The 28000-nt window shown below is 37.1% G+C and overlaps 1 protein-coding gene across 1 annotated transcript; it reads right to left on the bottom strand.

Annotated features, from left to right (window-relative positions):
• LOC139135335 (ATP-binding cassette sub-family C member 8-like) lies at positions 1–27997 on the bottom strand. The gene is made up of 25 exons (XM_070702678.1): positions 27882–27997; positions 26457–26619; positions 25392–25432; positions 24632–24925; positions 22889–23092; positions 22319–22397; positions 17580–17685; positions 17204–17302; positions 16820–16985; positions 16298–16435; positions 15445–15673; positions 14864–15072; positions 12230–12469; positions 11306–11463; positions 10964–11056; positions 9341–9443; positions 8129–8236; positions 7549–7660; positions 6585–6715; positions 3521–3599; positions 3251–3359; positions 2973–3076; positions 2413–2546; positions 1726–1788; positions 1–1038 (listed from the first exon to the last, which is right to left on the bottom strand). The coding sequence occupies exons 1-25, from the start codon at positions 27981–27983 to the stop codon at positions 904–906; spliced, it is 3399 nt and encodes a 1132-aa protein (XP_070558779.1). The 5' UTR covers positions 27984–27997; the 3' UTR covers positions 1–903.
• Positions 27998–28000: the final 3 nt, after the last annotated feature.

Here is a 28000-nt window from a genome sequence, read left to right as displayed (position 1 = left end):
AGGTTTGGCACTCGGTATTTATTGGAAAATGTATACAATGCTGTCTAACTCTGAAAATATGTCAAAAATCAACGGAAATGTACATATCCTCCTGAAAATGTCCCCTGCAAGATATTAAGGTGGATCCCTCAACTTGTATAGAGCATGTGGTGACGACTACAGAAAGAAAACGACAAAGTTAATGGTATTTTTAAGCGTTAAAATAATTGCTTTAATTGAACTGTAAAAGCATCACGACGGAGATTCTTTTGGGATTCACCATGTTTTGCCATAGCACTAACTTTTGTCGATAAAAATCCGTTCATTCTGCCACCATTCTGCCAGACAATCATGCCACCAAGTAATAGAAACGTTTTGATTCATGGAGTACTATGCCTATATGTCATTGAAAGAAGCATAGGAACCGTCGACTCCTGAACAAGTAATTTTGGATATCTTTCACGAATAAAGTTGCAACCATTAACATGTTCATAGTGAATACTCAGATTCTGATTATGGGTGTATGTTTTGGAAGGAGTCATATTCAGATGAAGGAATGAAAAGGCGTATCTTGCAAGAGAAATATGCCTGTAATAGCACTCTAATTAATACTGTCTCAAAGTATCAACGTCTTTACTGTCCGCAAAGGAAACATACATACTTATGAATAAATGTCTTCTTGTATTCTGCTTCTCGTAACTGAAAGTCATCTGCCTCCAGCCGAAATTGGCAAACATCGATGCCAAAAGTATGGCATCATCAAATCGCACAGCTTATTTAACTACCCAGGTAAAGGGACTAGCATGAAAACTTAAGAGAAAATACTCGATTGGAATTAATCTTATAATGAAAACGTCAATGGAATCACCTCCAACATCCAAAATTGTAATATTTGTCCGTGTAAGTGACTAGGAATTGTTGACATCAACTCTGATTGACCAAAGAAGCGAATTCACTGCCGTCTTGATTTTGTAACTTCTTCGGCGAACCAAATTCAACGACTTTACCTTCACTTAATACCATTACGCTGTCTGAGTCCAGAATAGTTGATGTGCGGTGCTGGAAATCAAGACACAAAATATCACTTACTTTTAAAAACAGTAAATTGACTGACTCTTTTAACTGCAAATCAAAATCACTCATAAGAGTAAAATATATTCCACAAGAGACTTCGCACACTTGTGTCGTCTTATACCTGTGAAAATAATCATCCTTTGATATTTTTTTCCCCGAGTCGATTTGAATTTCTAACTTCTGTTTTGGAAATGTATTCATCGGCCACTGTATTTCCAGTTACGATGGTGTGATTATGAAAAGCTTTTTGAATCCTAAATAATCGACAGATCAGGAGGTGCTGAATGTATTGTCTTGAGTTACAAATCCCATAACATTTTCAATTTACTAAGCATAGGGTCGCATGAGCGTTTACAGCAAGACTACATGGTGCTTTTTAAGCATCTGTACTATGTATTGATTTTCTCAGAAGAAAATATTACTTTAGTGATACATGTATCAATCCATATGTGTTGATCTACTTGTTATGCGAAAGTCATGCTTTTCGGACGTTTTCATCTCAATCAGCGAAACTGCCGTGACCTCTGAGACTCGCATTGAAACCACTGTAAAACACACTTTTATAACGACTGATCGCACATTATCTTTTCTCAATGACCGTGGTCATCGATGTTTACAAGACTTTAATGTCTTCACCGATAGGAAACATGAAATTTCAATGTTGCTACTTACAGCAATGGTTATCACTGTCCTGTCAGAGAAGGCGGTGGACATGACTCTTTGTAATATTGCATCCTAAATAATAACCAACCAGAAAGACAACTGTCACATTCAAAGTTTGAAGGCGCAACGAAGACCAGGGAATATTAAAATCCTAGATATAGGATGTATTAGCAGTACGAAGTAAAATGCAAGTGTTTTGTTATTTTTTGGTAATTTTTCAAGTTCTTATGAGTAAAATATAACTCGACCGCGCAATATCACAGAGAATTACCTATAGAGATTTGCCACGGTGAACCTTAAGGGTAACGAAGAAGAGATATTTATTAATTTGTTCATGAACACTGTGAAAGAAATTTTGCCATGACATTTGTCTCGAAATCTTTCAATATGGAAACAAATTATTCATAGAATCAATTCTCCAGACAATTCCATTGCACCATAGGAACAGTCTGATTTAAAATCCCACTAGACATGCATTTTCTCTTGTTCATGAATGTGTGTGTATCGAACTAAATGATACGACATCATTGTGATACTCCCGGGAAATTTAAGCCATAAGAGAATAAAGGAATATATCATCTTTGTCGATATTTGCGGGCGATTTTAACAATGTCTGTCCCATCAAAGATAGCAAAGACTCTTATTGTCATTTGTGGTCATCTTAGATTACTTGATTCCTTTCAAAGAGATACTGACCGTCTTGACATCGATCGATGCAGTGGCTTCGTCCAAAACGAGAATCTTGGCATTCCTAAGAAACGCCCTGGCAAGACAGAAGAGCTGTCTCTGACCAACACTGAAATTATCGCCATCTTCTGAGACATCTGAGTCTTAAAGTGTGGGAAAAATCAGCATCAGACAAATATTGCGTCAGTTTTACCATGGTAAGCATACATGTTACGATTCGCATGAAACAAACATGAGGTATGAAGATGACATGTGGTATTAAATTTCACTGTATGAATCATCGTACAAAATCGATAAATTTGGTCGAAGTTATCCTCTTGTCATAATTGCAATAGCTTCTTTATGTTTCCTTCCTAGGCCTTGCAATAGGAAATAGTGGATAAAGCGCCTTTTGTTCGATAAGTTTTCTCCCGGTCTTGCGTGTGATTCAAACAAAGGTTAAACCTGACAAGAGCTGTGTTCTACCACTATTGAAATGAATTATATGTCATATGATAGGATAATCATTCGATGAGGACAAACATTCCTCTGTGACTGTTTTCATGGCCACTAAGAAACACTGAGCTCACCTAGTCGATTGTCAAGTTCGGCAACAATCCCTTTTAACTGGGCTACTTCTAAAGCTTCCCATATTTCATCGTCAGTTTTCTTGTACTCGGGGTCAAGGTTAAACCTTTGAAAGAAAGAAGCGATGACATACGTTAGCTTCAAATACCAGGGTAAAGTGTCTGACAAAATGGAAAATCCGAGCCAAATTTGTACATTGAGATACATTTCCATTCATTTTGTAATTACTCTACCACATTACAATCAGTTACTATCAAGGTGTTTTTGATTTTTAATTTACCTGATCGTTCCGGTGAAGAGCACTGGGTCTTGCGGTATGATGACGAGTCTCTCACGAAGTGTCAACAAAGGCACGCGGCTGATGTCAATCCCATCGATTACAATTTGTCCTGAAAAGAATAGCAACATACAACGAAATGAACACAAAACGAACATAAATCAGGACAGGATTCTTCCGCATTTTTAGTTTTGCTTTTTTGTTTTCCGTCGATTTCTTCTCTTTCGAAATACATGTAAAATAAGATACATTACGAGCCAAATTATCCAATACCTTTGAAAGTGTCGATGATTCTGAATAGCGCCAATGCCAGTGATGACTTTCCACTACCCGTCCTGCCACAGATTCCAATCTACAACAACAAGAGTAATATAGAGTTATCAAAGACATCCTCAAATGCAAGTCGGTGAAATGTCATAAAAGATCAACGCTTCACAATGTGGACATAATTTTGGCAGCACCGTGAACAAGAAGTACACATCTCAACTCTCAAGCATTATTATATACTCTATATTTGTCCAATTGAACAGTTTACTTACAAGATCCATACATTGGACAATCCGGTATTCATTGTGTAAGAAATTATAATTTTGCACTCTAACAACGACACATGCGATAGATACATATCGCAAGCTGTGGTTTCAATATAATCGTTTGTGAGATAATTTGAGGAAGAAAGAGTCTACTGTGCGTGTTGAAGAACTAACAATTTCATAATTTTTAACAGCTGCGTCCAGTCATGTACTAAAGCTGTTTCCTTAATGGGTATTTCAAACTCTGATTTAAAACGATTATTTCTGAGGCGTGTAGGTGTCAATGTTTGTTGCTCTGTACCTCGAAAAAAATATTGGGTTATGCATCATGTTACAGGTAGGGTGTGAAATTGAAGGTTTAGAATTCTCGCTCGCTCAACGACGTCACTTTGTCATCTTCTAATCTCTTGGGCGTGGGCAACTCATTAAAAGACAACGTAATTCTAAGCACTTGGTCCTACAGATTTTAAGACACAAAGCTAAAAGCATTGCTTCATTACTTACAACCGTTGTGATGTAGTCATGTAAGTGCCTTCTAATATATCCCAATGCTGTTTTTAAATAATGTGCTTAGTGCACGTGTGTGCCTCTTTTACCTACATTTTCAGTACATGATACAATTTTCTCTGACATTATTGACCATGAGTTTGTAACCCAACTAAAATCGTCATGATCGACATCACAAGCAATATTCATCATGTATCATTTCAAACCAATCTTTTAAAGCATGCAAATGAGCAATTATCTAAAATGAAAATGCTAAATTTCTTTCACTGCTGTCATATCATTGCATCATCACTTCATTAGCTGGTTCGATTACCTGTGGTCAAGTTCTTCAAGGCTTGTTGCAAAACCGTAGAGTTCATTAAATATAAAATTACAAATTAGTGAAAATGCAAAATTTTACTATTACAATAACATTGTCTCATCAATATACATACTAAGTTTGGCATAGTCTTTCGGTCGAATCTCACTAATTCGTAAAAGTCATGAACTATGCAAATTCGTAAATGAGCGAAAATGCTCATGTCTTTCACAACTCTAACATCGTCATATCATCAACATAAATAGCAAAATTCATCATCTTTGTTTTTGTTCTTCCAGTCTTATGCCTGTTATTGGTAAATGCCATTTAATGTGTAAATTAGTAATTAGCTGATATAAAAATGCAACATGACTTTCATCAGTGTTATATCATGGTATGTTTCGTGTACTTAGCAAGTTTTATCCACTTGGCCGAATCTATCAACATTTATATCCTTTAGCGAAAGTTAAACAAGCAAATTAGTTATCAGCTAATGTAAAATGCTATACATTTCTACTTATGTTTTATCGTGGTATTTTAAATTTACACCGCAAATTTTAATAAAGTTTGTTAAGTCTATCCTTGTATATACATTCTTAACTAGAAAGTTCGTTATTATGCAAAATAGAAATTAGCTTACGTAGAAATTAACTGACTTTCATCACTTTTACATCATAGTATCTTCAATGTACATAACAAATTTCGTCAACTTTAGTCGTGTCAACCCAGACATCTAACCCTATGTAGAAAAGTTCGTTATGTATGCAAATTTATAGTGGAGCCAGCGGCTTACTTACCTCGCATGCGTACTTTCAATATAGATCTGAGTAACTGGAAGTATACCCGACTAAATACATGGGCGCCGCTATGTTTTTTGAGTGCTTGTACATAAACAAATATGAAACGTGTAAAGCATGATTTTTTCACTCGCTATTATACAATTTATCACGACCATCAGCCAATAGTAAGTATTATTCTCCACCTCGTCATTGATACAAAATATCGTTACCATCACGCCTTAAAAAGAGGAAAGAGAGAAAACTGCCGTTCATATGAACGAGGGCACTCGCCAAGAATGCAGGATTAAATCTGTAGACGATCGGCATTCATGATGAGAAGAGCGCCCTGTGTGTCAATAACTATTGCACGTTTTTAGACGAAACGCTAGTTTTCAGCTTGCAATGGAAGTTTGAGAGTAAAGATGCAATTGAAACTTATTAAACACAATGGGTTATTATTATTGTAAAAATTGCCAATTTATGTCCAACTTTTGGAATTGTTTTCATAAGAGGGTAACCTGGGTGTTTGCCTTTGTTGTTTACGCAATGCGTATTTAGTGGTACTACCTATGTATATAGCAAGTAACAATAAATTATATTTTATTCTTTCTTAATCACGAATCAATACTGTTACTGACCATGTAAGCGACTGTGTATCTCAGACGGAAATGAAATTTCTAATCTTAACCTCTGGCGCGACACCAAGGGTTGAGTCTTATATGATGTCAATTAGCTGAAGTAACAATGAAAAGTGACTTTCAGTTACTGCAATAACATAGTATTTTCAATATACATATCTGTTTCATCAATTTTGGTCAAGTAAATCCAGATTAAAATCCCCATTTAGGAAAGTCATTAAATATGCAAATGAACATTGCCATTATCATTTTAGTTCCGCCTGACCTTGAAATCTGCCATATGGTTCCTTCATTGACATATCTAAGTAGATTCATAGAATATAATACTGCCATTCTGAGAATGTATGATTTCTTAACAAATTATCATGGAAATTAGCACTAATTATGCAAGCCACATGCACCAAAAAGAAATCAGGATTTGCCATTCCTAAACAAAATCTATGTACAAGATTTGATTGAAATCCAACAAGCAGTCCTTGAAATATTATGCTAACGAACAGACAGACATCTGTGCCACATGAGCTCACATGTGTTAATACGTGAACTAAAATGAAGAGGCGTTTTGAAATATTTTATCGTTACCTTTTCACCGGCTTTGAAATTAACATTGACATCTTTTAAAACGGGTTCCTGATCAGCTGCATATCTGACCGAGACGTCCTCAAATCGGATATTCCCCTTGTCTGGCCAGCCAGGTGACGGAGTGTATGTCCCTTTTGCGGTTAAAAGCAAAGACATCGAAGAAAAGTCATATATAATATAGTTGGCAGAATGAAAAACAAATCTTTATAAAATTACTTATTTTTGCCAAAATATCATTAACGTCGTTTGTTATTCAAACTTGTAGGAGCAATCAAATGGTAACCAAAGAAAATTTGTCTCTTTCATAGCAAATGAAGGCTATTTTAAGCCCAAGTAACTGTAATTTTCATAATTATTATTTATTTACGTTACACTGCAGTGCCTTGGTGTGCTCCGTAAAGTGTATGGTGCTAACCATTACATGGCGTGCCAATACATCTGCATGTTATCTAAATTTGAAATTAATTAATTACAGTGCGCCTCACACAGAACTGTTGGGAAAATAAATAGTGGGTGTTTAAACATACTTAGTGGGTATATACAGAGAAGATGGTTAATACAATAAACATCAATGCCGAAAAAGGAAAACGTTACACACTCTGAGTCTTTCACATTCTGGATATTTGAACAATGCATGTAGGGTCTTGATTTTGTGTATATTGAAGAGCACAGCTACAAATGATACGGAGGTTTTAAACCAGTATCTTGATATCTCAACGACCTGGTTTTAAACACCTGAACTACATCTGAAATTTGTTATACTTTCACTTCTGAATCAGAACAAAACTAAAATTGATGACACTGCCTGGTAAGACATTTATCACACCTTGATTACATTGGGCTTATGAAAATTGACAGAACGGTGTTTGCATTTTACAAGAAGTCAATGGACTTTTGTGTTTCTTCGGAATATTGTTATTGCCATGCTATCTAAAACGGAAACTACCAATATTGGGAACACTACCTCTGTATTCCTCTGGTTGGATATTTGTATAGTGCTCTATCCTTTCCAAAGAATTCATACTCGTTTCACATTCCGCGAACATTCTCAGCATCCAGTCCAAATCTCCACCCATCTATTGTTGTTATTGACAAGAATTGAATGAGTGTACAGGGAAATCATTTTCAAATTGTTTGAAGGGGTACGGTAAAGGACTCCAATTTAATCGGATAGTAACAATAATATTCGACTTCAGCTTATTACGTTCCTAACATCAGCGACGGCATCATAATCATTACAACAACAGGCATTATCATCACCACCACCAAAATCAACAGCTTCTGCAGCGGTACTATCACAGTACTGCGACGAGTGATCAATTACCGATACGTCACAACTATTATCATCCTTCTATTTTCGATAGCAATAATGTCTCCTTTCAGTATCTAAGCATTGATTTTGATAAAACCGGAGGAATACCATATCAAATTTACGTTGTCGTTTTACAAGGACTTAGTTTGTCGTCTTATTGAATACGATTGTTTTCGAGCCACTGGGCCATGAAATAATGCACCCAAAGTAAGAGTGTCCAGAATGTTCTTACCGCGAACGTGAGTGCCAATCCAACCAAGCTAGGTTGAATCAGTCCCAATACACAGCTGATTAATGATCCCAATCCAGCGATTAAAACCACCACGGATGAAAGAAGGTCCTGTCAACGTATAACAGCAATTGTTCGTACAGGCTTTAATAAAATCCGATATGTTCAAACCATTATAAACCTGTCGATGCCGCAGGATAACAAGCCATAACCAGATACATAGCAACACATTTTGCTCGGAAATGATGCCACTTTGAAGTAAAGTAACCGTTTGTATAAGTCAAGCAAAGTGGTCCCTCATGCTTGAATTAATAACGGACGTTTTGTGCTTTTTCTCATTGGTTCAGTCACAAAAAAGATATATATTTTCATGGTTGGTAGAGTAAAAATTAATAATAATACACCGTAACGATTCAAAAGTTGATGATAACTTTTTGAGTTATTCCAGGTGGAACCATTTGCAGAATCGCACTTATTTACCAGCATATGTCAAGGAAAAACGTGAAAATGCTTGAAAAGAGGCCATTCTTAGAAGCCATTGGTATTATAAGGCGGGAAAAAATGGCTAGTGTTCGGGCCTATAAAATACGCAACACGATAAATTTATCGCTCGTACCAGAATATTGACGTGAAATTATGTTTAGTTAACGTACCTTGGGCGCTTGCACCGATTGGTTGCCACACGCTGAGAATTTTCCAGGATGAAATTTAAAAGTTTGACGCACAGGCATGGTAATTCTTTGTAGGCCGGAGACAAAACTTTTGCATCGTTTTTTGTTTCTTGCAAAGCTACAGAGGCGGCGAGTAATTTGTTTTAAATTTGTTTTTACGAACAAGCAAAATCTCCCACGAGTTAATTTTTTACTGATGACTTGGAGTCTAGATTTTACAAACTGTGAACAACAATAGAGGCATACGATATACGGGCAGTGTTGATTGAACAAATCGTGACTTTTTCCACCAGCTCCAAGAAGAAATATGAAATATGAAAATACGCACACAAACAAGTCCTTAAGTTGCTGCAATTCAAAAATATTCCAAAGCGTGTAAAGTAGGAGCTGCAATTCCAAAAAAAAAAATTATAATTCTTTTCGTCCTTACAGTACAACTTACATGTCGTTTAAAATTCTCCGAAGATGACGGATCTTTTAATACTAAAGTTGGGTTTAAGGGAAGATTTAAACCGTATGCTTTTGACTTGCTTATGACACTTACCAGACGAATAGCCGACCAGTGGTAAGAACCAAAAAAGTACAGTCGTACTGTAGCATTGCTGTCGATGGTCTGGAGTATCCGTTTCCGAAATCGCTGCTCGTCTCTAAATGATAATGATAACAATATAAAATTATTAAAAGGCGCCAAGTGAGAATTTTAATTGAGTCACCAAAATACTACAGCGTATGTTTTGCCATTTGTTTGAACTACACTATCTCGTTTTACATCTTATCATGTTGAAGTATCCAGCATTCAGGTTATCGGGAAGCCTGTGTATCTATACTGTGCATTTGTATCATTGATAAGTGAACTTGTGTCTGAACTGTGATTCAGTCATCAACAATAGTATATACATAAACGGGCTTCGTTGTAAAGTTGAATATTGTGTGTTTCAGTATGTGCTGTAGGTTACAGCGTCAAACTGTAGTTGACACAGAGAAGAGAAATATTGAAAAAATACAAACATTTGCTGCTTCTGTCCCCTGTTACGAGGTCTACTTTCTGTTTTCTGACGGAAATTAAATGACAATCATTCCATTCAATATTTTTCAAAGCAATAGTAATGAATGCCATAAAAATGATCGAACGTCACTTCAATGGAACTTTCTAGCATTGGTATTAACTTTTGCTTGTCTATTTATAGATAGCACAGACGATGGACCTACTGTCTGTGATCTACTTTAAGTAGCCATGTGCGGTAATTTTTAAATATTTGATATTTGCAGAAAACAAACAAATTCGCCTTCATGAACTGCTGCCCGTAGGACTTGTGCTGGCGTTGCACCTAACCAACAAAATTTAAAGCAATATTGTGATCAAAAATGACATGAAAACCCCTTCATACTACATATAGTGTCATTAAGCAGAGAATCTAGGCTTAAAGTTTGGTAGAGTAGCAATACTATAGTTTCATCAAAGGATGAAGTGGATGCATATTTGGGAAGATAATCCCGCTGTTGGTATTAATGATAACAATCGATTAAAGTCAAAAACTTAATACTACTTTATGGAATTTAATATCTCATTTGTAACAACTGGATGTGTAGAAATGAAACATTTTGCATTATCTGTTCTCATATTTAAATGGCAGAGGTTGAAATACTTCATACAAAAAAGTGAATAAACTCAGGCGAGCAAAATTGAAATCTTTCTTTTTCAGACTCTAGGAAGTTTATCGCCAAATAAAAATGTACTTGGGTAATGTGCACTGCTATGAGCTTCCCATGTAAAACGTGCACGGTTCATCATTTATTGGTTCAATTGTATAATTTGCAAACGTTCTTGCAGGAACAATAGGAAAATTTGAATCAATAAAAAAATTTAAACACATTTCGTCCCTTTTAACCCCCTCCCACCCAAGAGCGAGTATCATTAAATGTAATAATGTACCTCATGCAAGGTCTTCTCGAACTCCCAACGAGCCCGAGCGGCCTTCCCGATGAAACCCTGTTCGGTGAATGCATTTCGTGCAGACATACCATATTGAAAACGTATGTCTTTTCTGTGACTTAGTAAATTCATACGGTAGCTGAACGTTTCATCACTATCGCTCTAAGACATGTAGCATTACCGGAAAGAGGTATACGTAGGAATAGCCTTTTCAACTGGACATAGTCAACATACCTATAAGCTCTGATGATCGGAAGTCCCCCTAACGTCTCTGTGAAATGGGTTAAGATGGGCGATCTGGTGATATTATCCAAACGTTGAAGCTCTCTAAAAACATTGAGGACGAATAACAAAAATAAAAACAGAAAATTGCGATGCTGGTGAGTAAAAGAGAAAACATGAATTTGACTGTTACAACTTTCCCCCTTAGAATAGCATAGCCTTATTGAATGACATTCTTTCATATGTTTATTGAGTGCATGGATGAACTGCGTTCACTGTAAGCAATATATTTCCAACTGTATTTATCAATACCGTATTGGACAAACTGACTGCAGGAATTTCCTATCAACTCACCTGGACGTAGCAAGGTAGTATTTTTGGATAAGAACGTATACTACCGACAGTGGCACCACCACCACTATGAACACAGGTGTGACGATGGCGTTAACAACCAAACCGGCGATAAATGACGCTGCAACATTCAGAACGTTCAACATAGCGAACCATAATTTCTGAAACAGATATTTATGAAAGTTGAGAAATGTGGTTTGGATGAGGCATCGAACTGTTTGAATGTGGCGCTTTTATAACAATTTATATAACACCACCTTCACGATGTCCTTGCCGTCCATCACGTAAGCCCGTCATCAGACTGAATTGTTGGCGAAATCCTTCAAATGGTGAAAACTCTCTTAACGGATATCAATCATATATTGTAAAACTTTATACCATCTAACACGACATGTGTTGCTACACACACGTCATGCTATATGATATTAAGTATAAATAAGTGATTCTCAGTGACATTTTGACAATTCTTTAGTGTAAATTTTCACTTTTACGTGCCAGGTAATTGACCTGTACATGATCTGGCCATAAGCTACATACGTTTGAGATAAATTTCTTAGAAACATTAAGCTTTTATGTGGAATGTAATGCACATCAGCTAATTTACGTATACAATTTAAACAATCGAAATTCTAGCAGGTTAAAAGCAATGCATTTACTTTACTTTTTATTTCCTAAAAATAGACTGAAGACACCGATTGTGACTTTAAATGTACGTCTGTAAGCAGTGGAGCGCATGTTTTATCCAATATGACAGATGCTCACAGTATTTATTAAGTCATTTCATGGTCAATAAAGGCGGTGTGCAAAAGCATCGATGCTTTCTTCATGAAGAAAGCGTAGAATAATAGAAGCATTTTCTGGTAAGTCCGAAACGTGATGTCCGCCTTGCAACTTAAAGTTGCACAGCACGGTGAACAGCACACTAACCTGATCAATGACCTCTGTGTCATAGGAGAAGCGGTTCAAGATTCGACCTATTGGAGTTGTATCGAAGAATCTCATTGGTGCGTGGATTATGCTGTGCAAAAGCGCGATATGGATACGTTTAGCTGCCAATATAGAAAACATGATCTCGGCAGCAAATAGAACGACCACACAGCCAGTGAAAGAGAAAGTTAAGGCAATGTAGCCGACACGATAGTAGCGTGACTCTTCCTCGAGTTCGCCCTGTAAAAGAAATAAGTAATTTGCATTTGGAAGTCCTGCTAACATTGCAGTGGTAGATCCGAAAAGAATTGTAAAAGTTTGAGAATATATCTGTCCCGAAGGCGCATTCCACCTTAATGAATAACGCAAGGTATTAGAATTTCATCTCTACCTTTACTGAAAGCCGATATATTGCATTTTTCATTGCTCGAGCACCCTAACAATAATGCCACAGTAAACATGACAACAGCTCCTCGGGTAACACAGGGCACTATTATAATTGCAGACAACCTCAATCCGGTAGCTGGATATGTGCTCCTGTGAACAACAAGGTCTGCAATTCCCTAGTTGTGTTGTGTGTGTGTGGGGGGTGGGGGGGGGGTTCGGAACCATGCCAATGGGCTAAACGTTCAACAGGTAGTGTCCATAGTGCAGTTTTTGTGGTTAAGCTATAAAATGCCAGCGACTCAACTTGATGGCACATCATGGCTACATTATAATGATTTTATTAATCATAAGGGATAGCAAAACTGTCAGTCTTCAGGGATGAGGCAGCGGTAATAGTGTCTTGGTCTCAGGACATGTTTCTTGTTGCTATTGTTTATTTAATTTTTTAATACTTTTCACTATGATATTGCCAGTAAAGTGTTTTGGTCTTATTATAGCTAGCACTGGTTTTGTAAAAGATTTTCCTCCTCATTGTGTCATGTATTTTCCAGTATTAATCTTATGCTAAGTTTTTATCAACATGCTGCGTCTATTATCTGATACGTATGATTGCCTAATGAGTCAAAGCAATCTGTGGGTGCTGTTACCGGATTATTACAAGATTAACTTTGATAAAGTCAACAACGAACGCATCAGAAAAGGTATAAAACATCCTGCATCGATCTTGCATTAGCTCACGTGTTCATACACGTGGGCTAATGTAATAGCGATGTCTGTCCGTCTGTCCGTGTGTGTGTGTGTGTGTGTGTGTGTGTCTGTCTGTCTGTTTACTTGATGACTCAAAATCGCCTGAAAAGATTCAAGTCAGATTCGGTACACAGGTACTATGTGATACTAGCAAGAACTGATTAAATTTTGGTTGGTGTGCCTTGCATATTAATTAAGTTATGCAATATCATTTTTTCCGTGCAATGGTTTCCCTATAGAGACGGTAATGACAGTGTAGACATATATCAAGAAATACTGCACAAAATTTCATGAAACTTTTCACAGATGACAATCTCAGAACATTGTGATGATACTGTGAGTGTCATGTCAATTATCTGCTCATTTGAATATTTAATGAACTTTTGTTATTTGTGATATAACTCTTAAATTACTGCACCAAACTTGATGATACTTGCAACAAATATTGATGTTATATATATATATATATATATATATATATATATATATATATATATATATATATATCAAATTATACTTAGAAGCATTGGGCAGTGTCAAGTTAATAAATAGCTCATTTGCATATTTTATGAAGTTTTGTAATAAGTCATATAACTTCGATATAACTGCACCAAATGTGTTGAAATCTGCTGCAGATACTGATCCGACTGATATCTCATTGTGGTGTAAAGCATTTAGTCGTGTGGAGTACATTAAGGGTTCATTTGCATAATTAATGAACTTTGTAATTAGTGATATTACTCCAAAATTACAGCATTAAATTTGATGAAACTTGCTACAGATATTGATCTGATAAATATCTAATTGTACTGAGAATCACTGAGCAGTGTCAAGTTAATAAATAGCTCATTTGCATATTTTATGAAGTTTTATAATTAGTAATATAACTCCGAAATAACTGCATCAAATGTGATGAAAACTGCTGCATATACTGATCTGACAGATATCTGACTGTGTTGTGAAGCATTTAGTAGTGTGAATTTAATTAAGGGTTTATTTTCATATTTACTAAACTTTGTAATTAGGTATATAACTCTGAAATTACGGCACCAAATTTGGTGAATTTGATCTGATAAATATTTAATTTTCCTTTGAAACATTGAATAGTGTCAAGTTAATTAAGGGCTCATTTGTATATTTAATGAACTTTGTAATTAGTGATATTACTCTAAAATTACAAATGTTGATCTGATGGATATCTAATTGTCCAATGAAGCATTGAGTAGTGTCAATTTAATTAACTACTCATTTGCATATTCAAAAGGTTTTGTAATTAGTGATTTAACTCTGAGATAAGTGTGCGAAGTTGATAAAACCTGCTATATATAGTGATATAATTGTTCTGTGAAGTGTACCACTATTAATGAACCTGTTGTAAAAGACGTGAGCACATTCAATTCACATCTGGTTCTCTTTATTTTTTACTGCGTGAGGATTTGCTGTTATTCTTAATTACTATATCGCCAAGGTGTGCTAAACATTTTTACAGCAGTCTCATACCTGGGTTTTATTTCCAGTGTAAACACCGGCATTTGACCAGGTCGAGAGCCAGAAATTCGAAGCGGCGTAAAACGAAACTTGAGCAACTAAAGGAGAGAAAATGAAGACTACGAGTGGATACTTGATTGCCTTGGCATATGTCCTGTACACCCTCCACGACACAGAACCTGTCAGCCTCTCCTCTTTTTCAATCAGTGCACCAATGGAACCTAAAAGAAAAAACAGGAGTTATAAATACAGAGTGATCAATGTCGGTAGAAATGGAGTTCAGAGCCTTCAGAGGCACGATGAACAAGAATGAAAACACAGCTTCTTACTTATATGCAAATGCCTTCTATTGCTTCCTTTTGATTATTTACGTCTCCAGCTTGGTTTAACAGTCATCCCATCATTCTGAATCTGGGACCGAATACGCGGAACACATATGGAAATCCCTGCACAGCAATTCCCGTGGCAAGGGTTGAATGTATAATGGGATCAAAAAGAATACAATCACATGAATTGCAGTTCATTTTTACCACCACTTTGTGAAATGTTTGTGAACCTCTTTTTGATGAGTAATGATTGTCAGCATGTGTTACCATTTCTAGACAATTTATCTTGAGTTCCTTTGCTGGAGACACACTGTCCAAGTTCCAGTCTTTCTTCTTCTGCATTAAGGACATCTACATCCTCTGATTCGATGTCCTTTTCAGACGCCGAAAGTACACGCAATTCATTTTGCCAATCTGCGAACAGGTCCGGGTCATGTAGCTGTATTTCTTTAAGGTTGCCCTCTTTATCCACCTTGCCGTCATCCATCAGAACCACCTGCGTTAGGTTAGAACACAGTGAGGGGTTGACGTCTTTAATGCAATACTGTGTGTTGCATAATATTTGTTATTTTAAAGTTACGACACATTGGTATAATGCAAGTCTTATGGCGTAACCATTGATTCAGACACTCCGTGAGGCTTGTGTAACAGTTATGTTTTCTTTAATTGAATAAAAAAAACGCAATGAATTTTATAGATCCTTTATGATTACTGTCTTAGAAATATATTTAAAAAGTTATGGTATGGAAAGAAGAAGTTAAACATTACACGGCAATTGGTGTCACAATGATAGCACTGTAAGACGAACTGTAAGTATTTCTCGAATCGGTCTTTCGTGAACTCAAAAATCATTGCCAATATCTAGGGGAAGTGTATTTGTGCTATTGTGGTAAGTTTAGATGACTTAATTCAGGCTCGTGACTCATACCTGTACTCAGGATATTTCTTTTTAATACAACATATTTTGAAACCAATTGTATGCAGATATGCATTCATAATATTCTTTTTTACAGGACCAATATATCTACATAATGAAAAAAAAAATAATCATCCAGTTTTCTTAGACGCCATCTGTAAAGGCATTTCCAACTGTCCGACAGGTGCTACAACAGACCGTTACCTTGTTTGCCAAGTGTAGATATTGCAGTTGGTGTGTAACCAGGATCACCGTTCTACCTTCTCTCACAAGCATATCTACAATCCCGTGTTTAACGAGATGTGAACCAACGTGAACGTCCAGAGCCGAGAAAGGATCGTCCTGGGATGAAACAAGAATAAAGAATACGTTGTCTGTTGGTCTTTGTTTTATCGCAGATGGTCAAATCCTTTCCCAGCCAATTGCCACAAAAACCATTCGGTAAAGCGAAAACACCTAAATGTTATATTTTTTTCGAAAAATTATTCAATACAATTTTTCAGCGACGAATTTAAGTAATTGTAATTTCCGTTGACATGTTGACATATTTTTCCGAAAAATTATCTGATCAATACCGTTTATCAACGACGAATTTCGGTAATCGTAATTTCCGTTCACATGTCTAGCCGAGCACATGGATTATAAGATCCCAAGAGGCTTCCTTTCCTGATTTGCCATGGCCCGGGTGTCCATGGCAATATCAGTCAATCATAGCATAGCAATTACCAAGAGTAGAGTATCTGTTTTCCTGTACATAGCTCTGGCCATGCTGACTCGTTGTTTCTGTCCTCCACTGAGGTTGATACCTCTCTCGCCAATCTCAGTCATATCCCCAGCTGGCAGCATGTTAATATCTGGTTGTAGTGCGCATGCCTCAATAACTTCGGTGTATCTGATACAAGAAAACGAACGGGTATTCATTATTGTTTTCATAACATGGTAATACCTGTAAACGGATTAGTATTTTTCATCAGCTTCGATGTTCGGGAAAATAAATTTACCTGAAAGTTTGATCTTAACTTTACTATGTAATACTGATCTATCGCCTGGAAGCTTGATTTACACGACTCACTCTTTGTAATTTGTGAAATCGAAATAGAGAAATTTTACCTTTTCTGGTCAAAGATTTCACCAAATAGGATGTTGCCCCGTAATGTGGTATTTTGTATCCATGGTTTCTGTGGAACATAGGAGACCGAGTTTTTCTTTCTGCAAAATAAATAAGACGTCAATACTGATTTTCTTTGAACTACCGGGAGGGTTTGTTACACTTTTCCAATAATATATCGATAGAAGTTAGTTATGTTCCTCTGTTATTTGTTTTGGGTATATCACAAAAGGGCTCGTTTATCTTTAAATCTACAGTAATATCAATATATATAGCAGAAACAGCCACTTTATGAAAAATCGTTCTTGAATATTGCTTCCGTTAACTGACGAGTCTGATCGCAGTAATCTGACTAGCTGTCCGAATCGCCGTGCTTACCTGTTGAACTGAACCATGCCAGATGTAGTGGTCATTTCTCCCAAAATGGCGGACAGTAAGGAGGACTTGCCGCTTCCAACCAGCCCAACTACCATTACAAGAGACCCTGGTATAGTGATGATAATGAGAAATGACAGAGAATTGGCCCAAAATTTAAATACAACAGGTCAGTGTCGTCGGTTCTCTTCGTAAGGTCAGACGCTCTTCAAAGGTTAAACTGGTGAAAAAATTTTCGCTCAAACTTGTTCAAGGAATCTGTAATCTGTAAATTCTTCTCTTTCAAAATCAAGAATAAAATTATATATGTCAAAACAAAATGACCAAAAGGCACAAGACTACTGATTAATTTCCCATAGGCCACCACAGTAGCGTAAAGCTAAATTTTCTTATTTTACAACATCCAGCAGCACAAATCCTCTTGACAGATGTTAGGTCAATGTCAGCTTTATATTTTTCGTGCGGCTGAGAGAGCCTTCAGAAATTACAGGGGGTGGGCCGGGGGAATTGGGGGAGGGTCACTTTTTTAGGAAACAGTTAAAGGGGGAGGGTCACTTTTTATAAACTTATCTGGGGGGAGGGTCACTTTTGACAGAAGATAATTTTATTTCAAAAACTTTGATTGTCCATGTGATATTATCTAGCCCCAGGGGAAAGACTGTCAATGTCATGGGTTTGTTTAATTCTCACCAGAGAAGACGACGAAGTCATGGCCATCGACACAGCAATAACGCCAGTAATCCCCAGTTCAGTGATCTACTACCCATGTTAAATCAACCTTTGGGTGTTCATAAGGTAAGAACTGCATTGTTTGCATGCTCCTTGCAGAAGTTAAGATCACTTCTCCTGACTGTTGAAGCTATGAATGTATACGACCCTTTGCTGCCCGAACACCGGTTAATCGCCATTATTATGGATATAGGCAAATATCGCCTATTCAAACCTGTTCGGACAGAAAGCATCAACAGTCAGCAGAGATTGTTTTTCCCCTTGAGGTTTGTTAACAAAGGGATTGGCATGATTAACATCAGCAATATCTTACACAACAAGGACGTTATGGACAAAGTACCACCTTATTTTACATTTCAAGACCCTCCTAAAGTGTCCTATACCTATTCGAAGACCATAGGTAGGAGATTGTTTCATTACAATAGGGTCTTGAAAGAAATTGATATTAGGAACATGTTCATGATGGCACTTGTGATTGTATGTCATCTCCCTTTTGTTACAAACCTCACGGTCATGTAATAACAGGTGACATGAAGATAGTTACACATCCTAAGCTTCGGCAGCTATTCCAGTTAGGCCCAAAATATCGGAAGCCACCCAAAGTAAACTGGAACTTTAACTTGAAGTTAATCATGGATGCTGCTGAAGCTTATGCTAAGAAGTGGGCTGCCCTCGAAGACGAAGACGTTGGATGTCTTTCGGACTGGCTTCGCACAGTCCGTGATAAGGTAAAATCTCGCATTTCACGTCTTCGTTCTTCACATACTATCATCAACACTACATCTGCCTTTGATGACCCTTCTGTAAGGGAATATCTAGATGCTTTACACGATAAATATGTTGTTGTGCCTGCAGACAAAGCATCAAACAACATCATTTTTGTCTGCAAGCAATATTACATTCAATGTTTAAAGAACGAACTTCAGATTAACTCAGATGATGAGAGTAGCACAACATACTCTCTTTCAACCTCATCTGAAGAGGAAATATTGCAGAAACATTCAACAGTTTTGAGTGAATTTTGCATCAAGTTAGCGCAAGGTGACAAGGTATTACCTAATCTAAATTGGATTCCTAAGATCCATAAGAATCCCTATAAACAACGTTTCATAGCTGGTTCCAGTAAGTGTACAACAAAAAGCTTGTCACAACTTTTAACCATCATTTTATCAACCATTAAATCTGGTTTGGTACGGTATTGTGACAAAGTTTATGAAACTAGTGGGGTCAATCAAATGTGCATATTAAAGAACTCCAAAGAAGTATTACATATTTTACAAAATAACAAAAACATGTACAATTCAATCCACACATTTGATTTTTCAACATCGTACACAACCATCCCACATGACAAACTTAAAGACAGGCTATCATCTCTCGTGAAGAAAGCCTTCTTTTACAAGAATGGTAGTCGCGGGTATGAATACATTGCCATCAAGCGTAACTTGGGCTATTTCACCAACAACAGCGATGCCAAACTCAAATACAGTGATGTTGAGGTGATTCAAATGCTATATTTCCTAATTGACAACATATTTATCAAGTTTGCTGGCATGACATTCAGGCAAACCATAGGCATTCCCATGGGCACAAACTGCGCCCCACTTCTTGCAGACTTATTTTTGTATTCGTATGAAGCAGAGTTCATACAATCACTTCAGAAATCTGGGTGTAAAAGGATTGCCAAGCGATTTAACAACACCCACAGATATATCGATGATCTCATCAGTTTAAACAATCCTGGTATATCAAATTATCAACACCACATCTACCCAGATGATTTAGAAACAAAATAAACAACTGAAAGTGTCGACTCGGCTTCATACCCAGATGTATTGTTTGAAATTAGACAAAGTACACTATATACTAAGCTGTATGACAAAAGAGACGATTTCAATTTTGAAATCATAAACTTTCCCTTTTTGTCGAGCATTATACCATCATCTCCAGCTTATGGTGTGTATATTTCACAACTCCTTAGATACAGTAGAGCATGCAATTCATATGAAGACTTTCGAGTTAGACACAGGCTATTAGCTCAAAAGTTAGAGAGGCAAGGATTCTCAGAAAGTAGATTAGTGAAATCATTTAAGAAGTTCTACGGTAGATACGGAGATGTTGTATCAAAATATGACCTGTCTGTTACTCAAATGATGAGTAACAGCATACCAAATTTTGACTCACAAAAGTAATTTGGTGAATTCACCAAATAATGGATTTGTCGCTTTGGGTCAATCTTGACGGGTGCGGCTAGCTGGCAGGGTACGCTTACCCATTCCGGACACCTGGTACCACCGCTATTTTGTGGTCCAAGATGACCCCATTGCCTTTGTCATTTTCAAAATGTTCCTTGGACCTGGTAAATTTCTTAGTTACCTTGAATGATAACGATTATTGGACCTGATTTGATGTCTATTCCTGAAATCGCCAACAAAATACGTACACATTATCCACAAGTTTCACAAGTAAAGAAGATGCAGTGGTATCCTACATTAAACACCTTGAACAGTTAAAACTGATAAAAGACAAGAGTCAAAAACATATGCAACAGGTGGAAAAGCGTATATCAATTATCAAATGTACATAGATGAAATGATATTGTCATTTTTATATTGGAAAAAATTGTGCATAGTTCTCTCATAGACTACCATGTACAGTAAATCAACATTTCGGTGAAATTCCAAAATCAAATTTCTTGCACAACCATGGACTTATAACCACTCTAGTTTAATCAAAAACATTAATATAAATAACCAAGGGCACATACATGCACAAATTTACCTAGTTTTGTATTGAAAAAAAGTATTCATGGTTTCATCATAGACTGCCACGCATAGTGAATCAACATTTCGGTGAAATTCCAAAATCAAATTTCTTGAACAACCATGGACTGGTAACCACTCTAGTCTAATCAAGAACATTAATATCACTAATCAAGAGTACACAAATGCAAACATTTACCTATTTTTGTATTGGAAAAAACTATTCATAGTTTCATCACAGACACCATGGATAGTGAACCAACTTTTTAGATTACAGTCAAAAATCAATTTCTTGTAAACAAATGCACATTTTACTTCCCAATTCAAGCAAAGTACATTTAAATACATTGTCAAACATATATAATATACAGATATAGCATGTTTTGTGGGGGAAAATTGTCAATAATTTGCCCGATAGACTCCATGTATTATGATTTGATATTTTTGGATGAAGCACTAAATCTGCCACATCTTGCCTTCTTATAGTTGCACAAAATATGGTGACCCTCCCTCAAATGTATGAAATACCATATCTCTTGAAAAATTTTGCGTGATAAATTGCGACTATCCCTCCAAAAACACCAGCCCTCCCCTCTGTAATTTGTTCCTAACACAACAGTTGAACTAATTATTATGTAAATTGGCTGATACTTTTTCAGTTATTCCTGGGGAGAATGCCGCAGTGGTTTGGGGAGGGTCAAGTTTTACAATGTCGGACAAGGGGGAGGGTGACATTTTAGACAAGAGGATAGGCGGAGGGTCGCATTTTACGGTACAGGTGTGCGCGAAATTCCCCAGCCCATCCCCCTGTAATTACTGAAGGCTCCCTACGTCCATGGAAATTTGGAGACAATGATGAAAATAGCGCCCTCGTTGGTGTTTTCACTACAATTCAGGCTCATTACTATGTTTTCCATGAGTTTTATAACTCCTTATATAACCACAGAATGCTACAGCCATTATTCACAGAGCAGGCAATTACCTTCACAAAAATACTTAAGATCAAAGTTCAAAACCAAATTAGCATCCATTCAGGTATCAAGTTTAAAAGCTCAGCGCTGTCCGAGCTATCTTCGTTAAGTGTATTAGTTGTCTTGTTCAAAAATTTGATCAATTTTTCTGATTCATAATGGCCGTTGCCCCTATGTTAATGTGGTGAAGATAACGTGTCAAAACGTTTTAAAAATTGCGAGTCCGAATATCTGTCCCCGAGTCAAAATTTAATTAAAGTTTACAAAATATTAGACTTACCGACGGGAATCTGGATGTTGACATTGCTCAAAACAACTTTCGAACCGTCCGGATTCCATGAGAAAGCTCCATCGGTTATCTGTCAATACCACAGTGAAAAGAGTCCTCGTTTTCTTAAAATAACCAAACTTAAGAAGTTGATGGATTGAGAGAGACAAATCAGTCTTCACAACAGGCTATTTTCATGACTTCTCTAATGTTCAGCCAATCAGATGCAACGTTACGAGCCTATGCACATTGCCAGCTGTATTTTGGTGTTGTGTATTCTATTCAGTATCCAACTGTTTAGTTCAGACTAAGAAATGAACAACGGCGGGAACTTAAGGAGTTGTGGTAGTGCGGCGCAGAATTTATTTTATATCATGGTTGCTTTTCACAGTGTAAGCAAAACTGGTGAACTGGTGAATTCCTGGCGATGGACATATTGGCAAATGAGACGAATGGTAATATCGGCAAATTGCGTCGGCTAGATGATGTGGATGACAAAGCAAAATCATACATATCAACTGGAAATACACACAATATGCCTATAAATGCATTGGCTTGACAGCCCTATTGACTGATATTCACCTGCAGCGCGACATCTTCAGGGATATCGCTTTCTTCTAATTTTGTTTCAATGACTAGGGATCCGGATTCAAGAGTGCTAGCATTGTCGTCATTAATCTTGTGTAAAGAGGTGAAGTCATATTGTCTAGCTGTCTTCGGTGACGAGGTGTTTCTCTTACTTCGATTTTGGCCATGTGATCTAGGTATCTCTGATGAATCAAACACCTTCAAACAAGATTGATTCAGAAATGAAGTACTTAAAGGGGAAATTTACCCTGAAAATTAATTTTGGAATATTAAACTGATATGGTCATTGAAAAGCTGAACTACAAGCCTAAAAGAAAACTGTCCGGGGCATATCCAGCCTCAAGTGCTTTGCTTGTACATATGGGACAGTACGTACGCTCAGGCACTACAAACGGAATGCTGTAGACAGGACCGCTGGTTCTAGACTAATCATTGCTACATCAGGGTGTTCTGTAACACATTAAAAATGCTTGCACTTAGAATTAATGTCGATCTCATTAGAGCATTGGCATTACTTCGGTGTCGGCATGATTTCACAGCGATTGGGTTAACAATGACAGGCATAGGGGCCTAATTGATCGCCGAGAGTAATTTGAACTTCGTCATCGGAGCTAGAATAGTCACTTTCCAAACTCGAGTCGCTATAACTTTCTGACGATGTCAGTCTTTGATCATCGATTGCTCGTTCAGGTTTGAAGTTATTACCGATTATCTTCGCCATTATGATTTTCAGTCGAGGGCTGAGGTTTGCGTACCGCGTACGCGTACTCTACTTGGCGTAGAAGAGCTCGGTTATAAGTTAGTCTGGTTCCCTGCCTCCTTTCTACCGTTGGCTACGCTACACTCACGAAAAGGGTCAGGTATGCGGCAGCCATTTTGCCCAGATTTTGGGCAAAATGGCGGATGCGCGTGGCGCGTGATGTCAGGCTGGAATGTTCGAAATGACTGCGCCCTTGACAGTAACTCAGCACCAAAGTAGGAGGGGCAGTTACATGAACATTACACAAGTCTTCAAAAATCAATCTGTTTCATTATGCAAAACGTCGTACGAGGTGATATATTTGTGAAAGAGCGTACTTCATCCGAAAGACAGAATCGAGTTAGTTTTTTGTTTGTGTTTGAAATTTGAAATAACATATAACACTGCAGCGGACGCAGCAGACGCAGGTACTCCCCTTAGCAAATCGACATGTTCCATAGTGTCGTCCAATCAGTGCCGTGAATAGAATGGCGCATACCTGACCCTTTTCGTAGAAAGGGGCAGGGAACCAGACTAGGTTATAAGTGACCTCGCTTTGAACCCACTGTGACTAGCAAGTTTGATACGTCACTTCCGGTTTCCGTGCGTTCAGCTTGTGGCCACTGCGCGCTGCGCTAATACTCGCAAGAGAAAGTGAATGAAACCAACGCTATTTTGTTTATTTTTCACTAAATAACGACCTGATTACCTAAGAAAGTCTGGGTAAATTTCCCCTTTAACTATTGCATGTGTCAGAGATATAAATCACCCTTTCAGCTTCAAAATCTGTAGTCACGCTCCCTGAAATGAGGACTTTAGCGGTGTTTGCTTTCAAGAGAATATGGTTATACCAGCTCATCACATCATCGTAATAAGTACCATAAATATCTGCCTGAAATTTGCACCTATTATGTTAAAATAATTTCATAATTATAAATGGATCATACGTCAAACAAACAAACAATAAACAACAGACAGACAGACAGACAGTACTATACCATGCCCTGATTGATATCCACGGCGTCATCACAGTCCTCCATTATCTGTTCATCGATATCGACATCTTCAAAGCCATTCGTCATCGATGGAAGTCCGTTCACAGCCTCTCCTATTTCATGTGCTTCGCAGAACGTTTGTATCCGCCTCATGGAAGGTATGGCTTCGGCAGTTAATCGCAGACTCCGTGCAAACACCAAGATTGGTGTCGACAGTTGAGCGAAGAATGCAAGCGTGACAAAAGCTAACTCGGGCGTCAATGGATGCGGGTATAGCAGTGAGTACGAAACAAACGACTATCATGATTAGCCGAGGCCACAGGAAGAGAAGTTTAGGGATCGATAAGACAGTCAGGTGACCCGACGAATATAGAAATTATTATGCAGAGCGGCAAAAGGGGTATAGCAAACGAGACAAGAGCAGAAAAAGATGAAGATAAGCGAAAAGTAAGAAAAAAAAATAGAGAGGAACTCGTTAATTCGTTCAAACAATGTTCAATACAGGAAAATGTAAAACTTCACAGTTTATAATGTCTTGGTCACAAACAAATCTATTACATTTATCAGAGGTAGAGTTTGAAGCATTGTACACAATACTATCATGCTGTAAAATTTGTTATACTTGTTGATGAAAACTATCCCTGTACAGATTCAAAGTCTTTTTATCTCTTTTCCTCCATTCACTTCGTAATAAACCACACTGAGTATGAGCTCACTATGAGCTAAAATCAACTACGAAAAAGTGTTTATAAAATTAACTTACGATTAGCGTCACGATAGCGTTTAACGTTTTTGCCGTAGACACTGTAAGAAGAATTATGGTCTTAATCGTTTGGCGGTGCTTTTGCTATTTTAGTTGGACATATGCGACCAAAATAGATTATAGATAGATCACATTCGGATTACTTGTTGTTTGGGACAATTCATTTTTTACAAACGATATATCTGATATATCTGATATCTGATATATCGGGAAGGGAAATAATAAGCTCGGAACGTACAGAGAATTTAAAACTAAGTTTGGTTTAGAGAATTACTTACTGGATATTAAGAACTTACGCTGTAGAAAATTGGTCACAAAACTTCGTATTTCTGATCACTGTTTACAAATCGAGTTGGGCAGAAGGTCAAAACCAAGAATTCCACCTGAATCCAGATTTTGTAAGTTTTGTTAGTCTTCCGTCGAGGATGAATTTCACTATTTAATGAAGTGTCAAAAATATAATAGTGATAGAGAAGTTCTCTTTTCTGCAATGAAGTTGTATTATCCTATATTTGATAGTTTAAATGAAAGAGATAAGTTTTTGTACATTTTAACTTCAGATGATACGCTGTCTCTCATGAAATATATTACAAACACTACGTTTCCCCCAGCAGCTGCAGGTAAAGACATAGACAACAATGTTTTATGCAATGTTTAGTTTTGTTCTTGCTATACTGCACTTTCCGAAGTGTGTTGTTATGCAATAAAGTGATTAAAGTGATTAAAGTGATTAAAGTGATTATGTCTTATTTTTTTTCAAAACAAATTAACTAGCAACAATATTTGGAAAGTTCTTTTTGAAATCAGTCTCCTGTCTTCGTTTTTTATCAAAACTTGCCATTCTTTCCGTATGCCATGTATAATACCAACTCGAAACATTCCAGACAATGTGTATTTTCCCTGTGCGTATTCAAATAATCTCGACTTAAAACTAATGAATCTTTAAAGAAGTCGAAGGAACGACCATGATACAAACAATGAAATTAATTGTCGGGACCGATATATCATCGCATGAAGTCAAGACCAAAACCAGCTTTTCTTCATGACAATAGATTGTATACTTACTACCAACTATCATGTAAGCTCCCGATTTCATCATCAACTTGACTTGTTGCTCCCTGACTTTTTCAACGGAGGAGCAGAACATTTCTTCCCAAGCGCATAACTTCAGCAGCTTCATTCCCTGTAGCAGCTCGTTGATTTTCTTCAACCGTGTATCTGACGTTTTCTGACGTGATATGAAGAGTACATTGATGTTATTATCGCTTCAGCATATGGACGAGGGACAGCAGTCTTATAGCAATAGCCCTGATGGCATACATATCGATGTATTCGGACTTCTAAAAGAGAACTGCTGTCTTTCTGTTCATGTACTCAGATGCTCAAACAGACTCAATCACAAGTTCTGTAATCCAGCTTGGTCACTTACACGCAATGACTAGTAAATTTTCACCACTAGAAGAAAAAATCTTGGACCTTTGCTTACACGTCACTGCATGTAAAGTTTAGCCTACTCACTTCCGTAAGCACGTATATAATTCATGCATCACCAGTCAAATATTTACAAATTATCTACGATTCTCCGATGTTGAAATTCAAAATGGTCAGCATTCTTCGTGTTTGCAAAAAGTGACATTCTGATTTCAGCAGGTGAACATTAACTTTGTTGACAAGTTAATGTGCCCGCAGACTTAAACAAACAGAAAACAAAATAGTACTTTAAGATTGTGTGAATATCTGCCTCTGCGACAAATATTTTACAATAACTTTTACAATACCTTTTACAATACCATTTAATCTACCACTATAATATGGACTCATTTTGAATTAGTAAATACATTTTTTCACGGGCTTGTTTTCGTGTAAATCTAAAAACTGCAAAGTCCAACTTTGAATAACCACAGGAATAACTGCCTTTATGAATTTCAACTGAACATTATTGGAACTAATTTGGGATAATTGGATGGTGAAGTAATGTCAATTTCATCTACAAATGTAATCTCATCTGCCTTTCTTTTTACATTGCACACTTGTTTTTGTGAGTAATTTGTAATATTGCAATATTCAGCTGTACGGCACCTGACACTTTTGAAAAATTTGAAAAATATGAAATCCAATTATCCCAAATTAGTTCTAATCGTGTTAGTGTCGGTGAATATTTGTGTAGTTTGTTTTACAAGCACAAAATTTTACCGAGTGACCCCCCCCCCCTCATTTTTATTCTTCATTTGGAAAGGAGTGGATTAAAGTCACCGTACGGAAAGTTTGAGGAGAAGCTTATGCCTTCCGATTTCGAGGCGGAGCGAATTACCTGAAGTCTGCTCAGAGGTTTGATCTGCTCATATCTGACTTTGGATATGATCAGTGCCTATGGAAGACTGCCATATGGCAAAAGCAAATGGCGTATGTCATCTTTGTGTATGTTGTTTTTGTTTTCGTGCTCTTGGTGAATAATCTTTTATCATTTCTTTTCATTCTGCATTCACTTACCATGATGAGGTTTTTAAGCCTTGCCAAAACATCAGTAATCTTGTATTGCACAACGCCAAAAACGGGAATAAAGGCCGCACCAATCAAGGCGGACACGCCCATTTCGTAATACAACAGTG

Source organism: Ptychodera flava, chromosome 6, assembly GCF_041260155.1.
Source record: "Ptychodera flava strain L36383 chromosome 6, AS_Pfla_20210202, whole genome shotgun sequence".
Taxonomy (NCBI): Eukaryota; Metazoa; Hemichordata; class Enteropneusta; family Ptychoderidae; genus Ptychodera; species Ptychodera flava.
The sequence above is the reverse complement of the archived record's forward strand: the minus strand, read 5'-3'. Positions and strand labels throughout refer to the sequence as shown.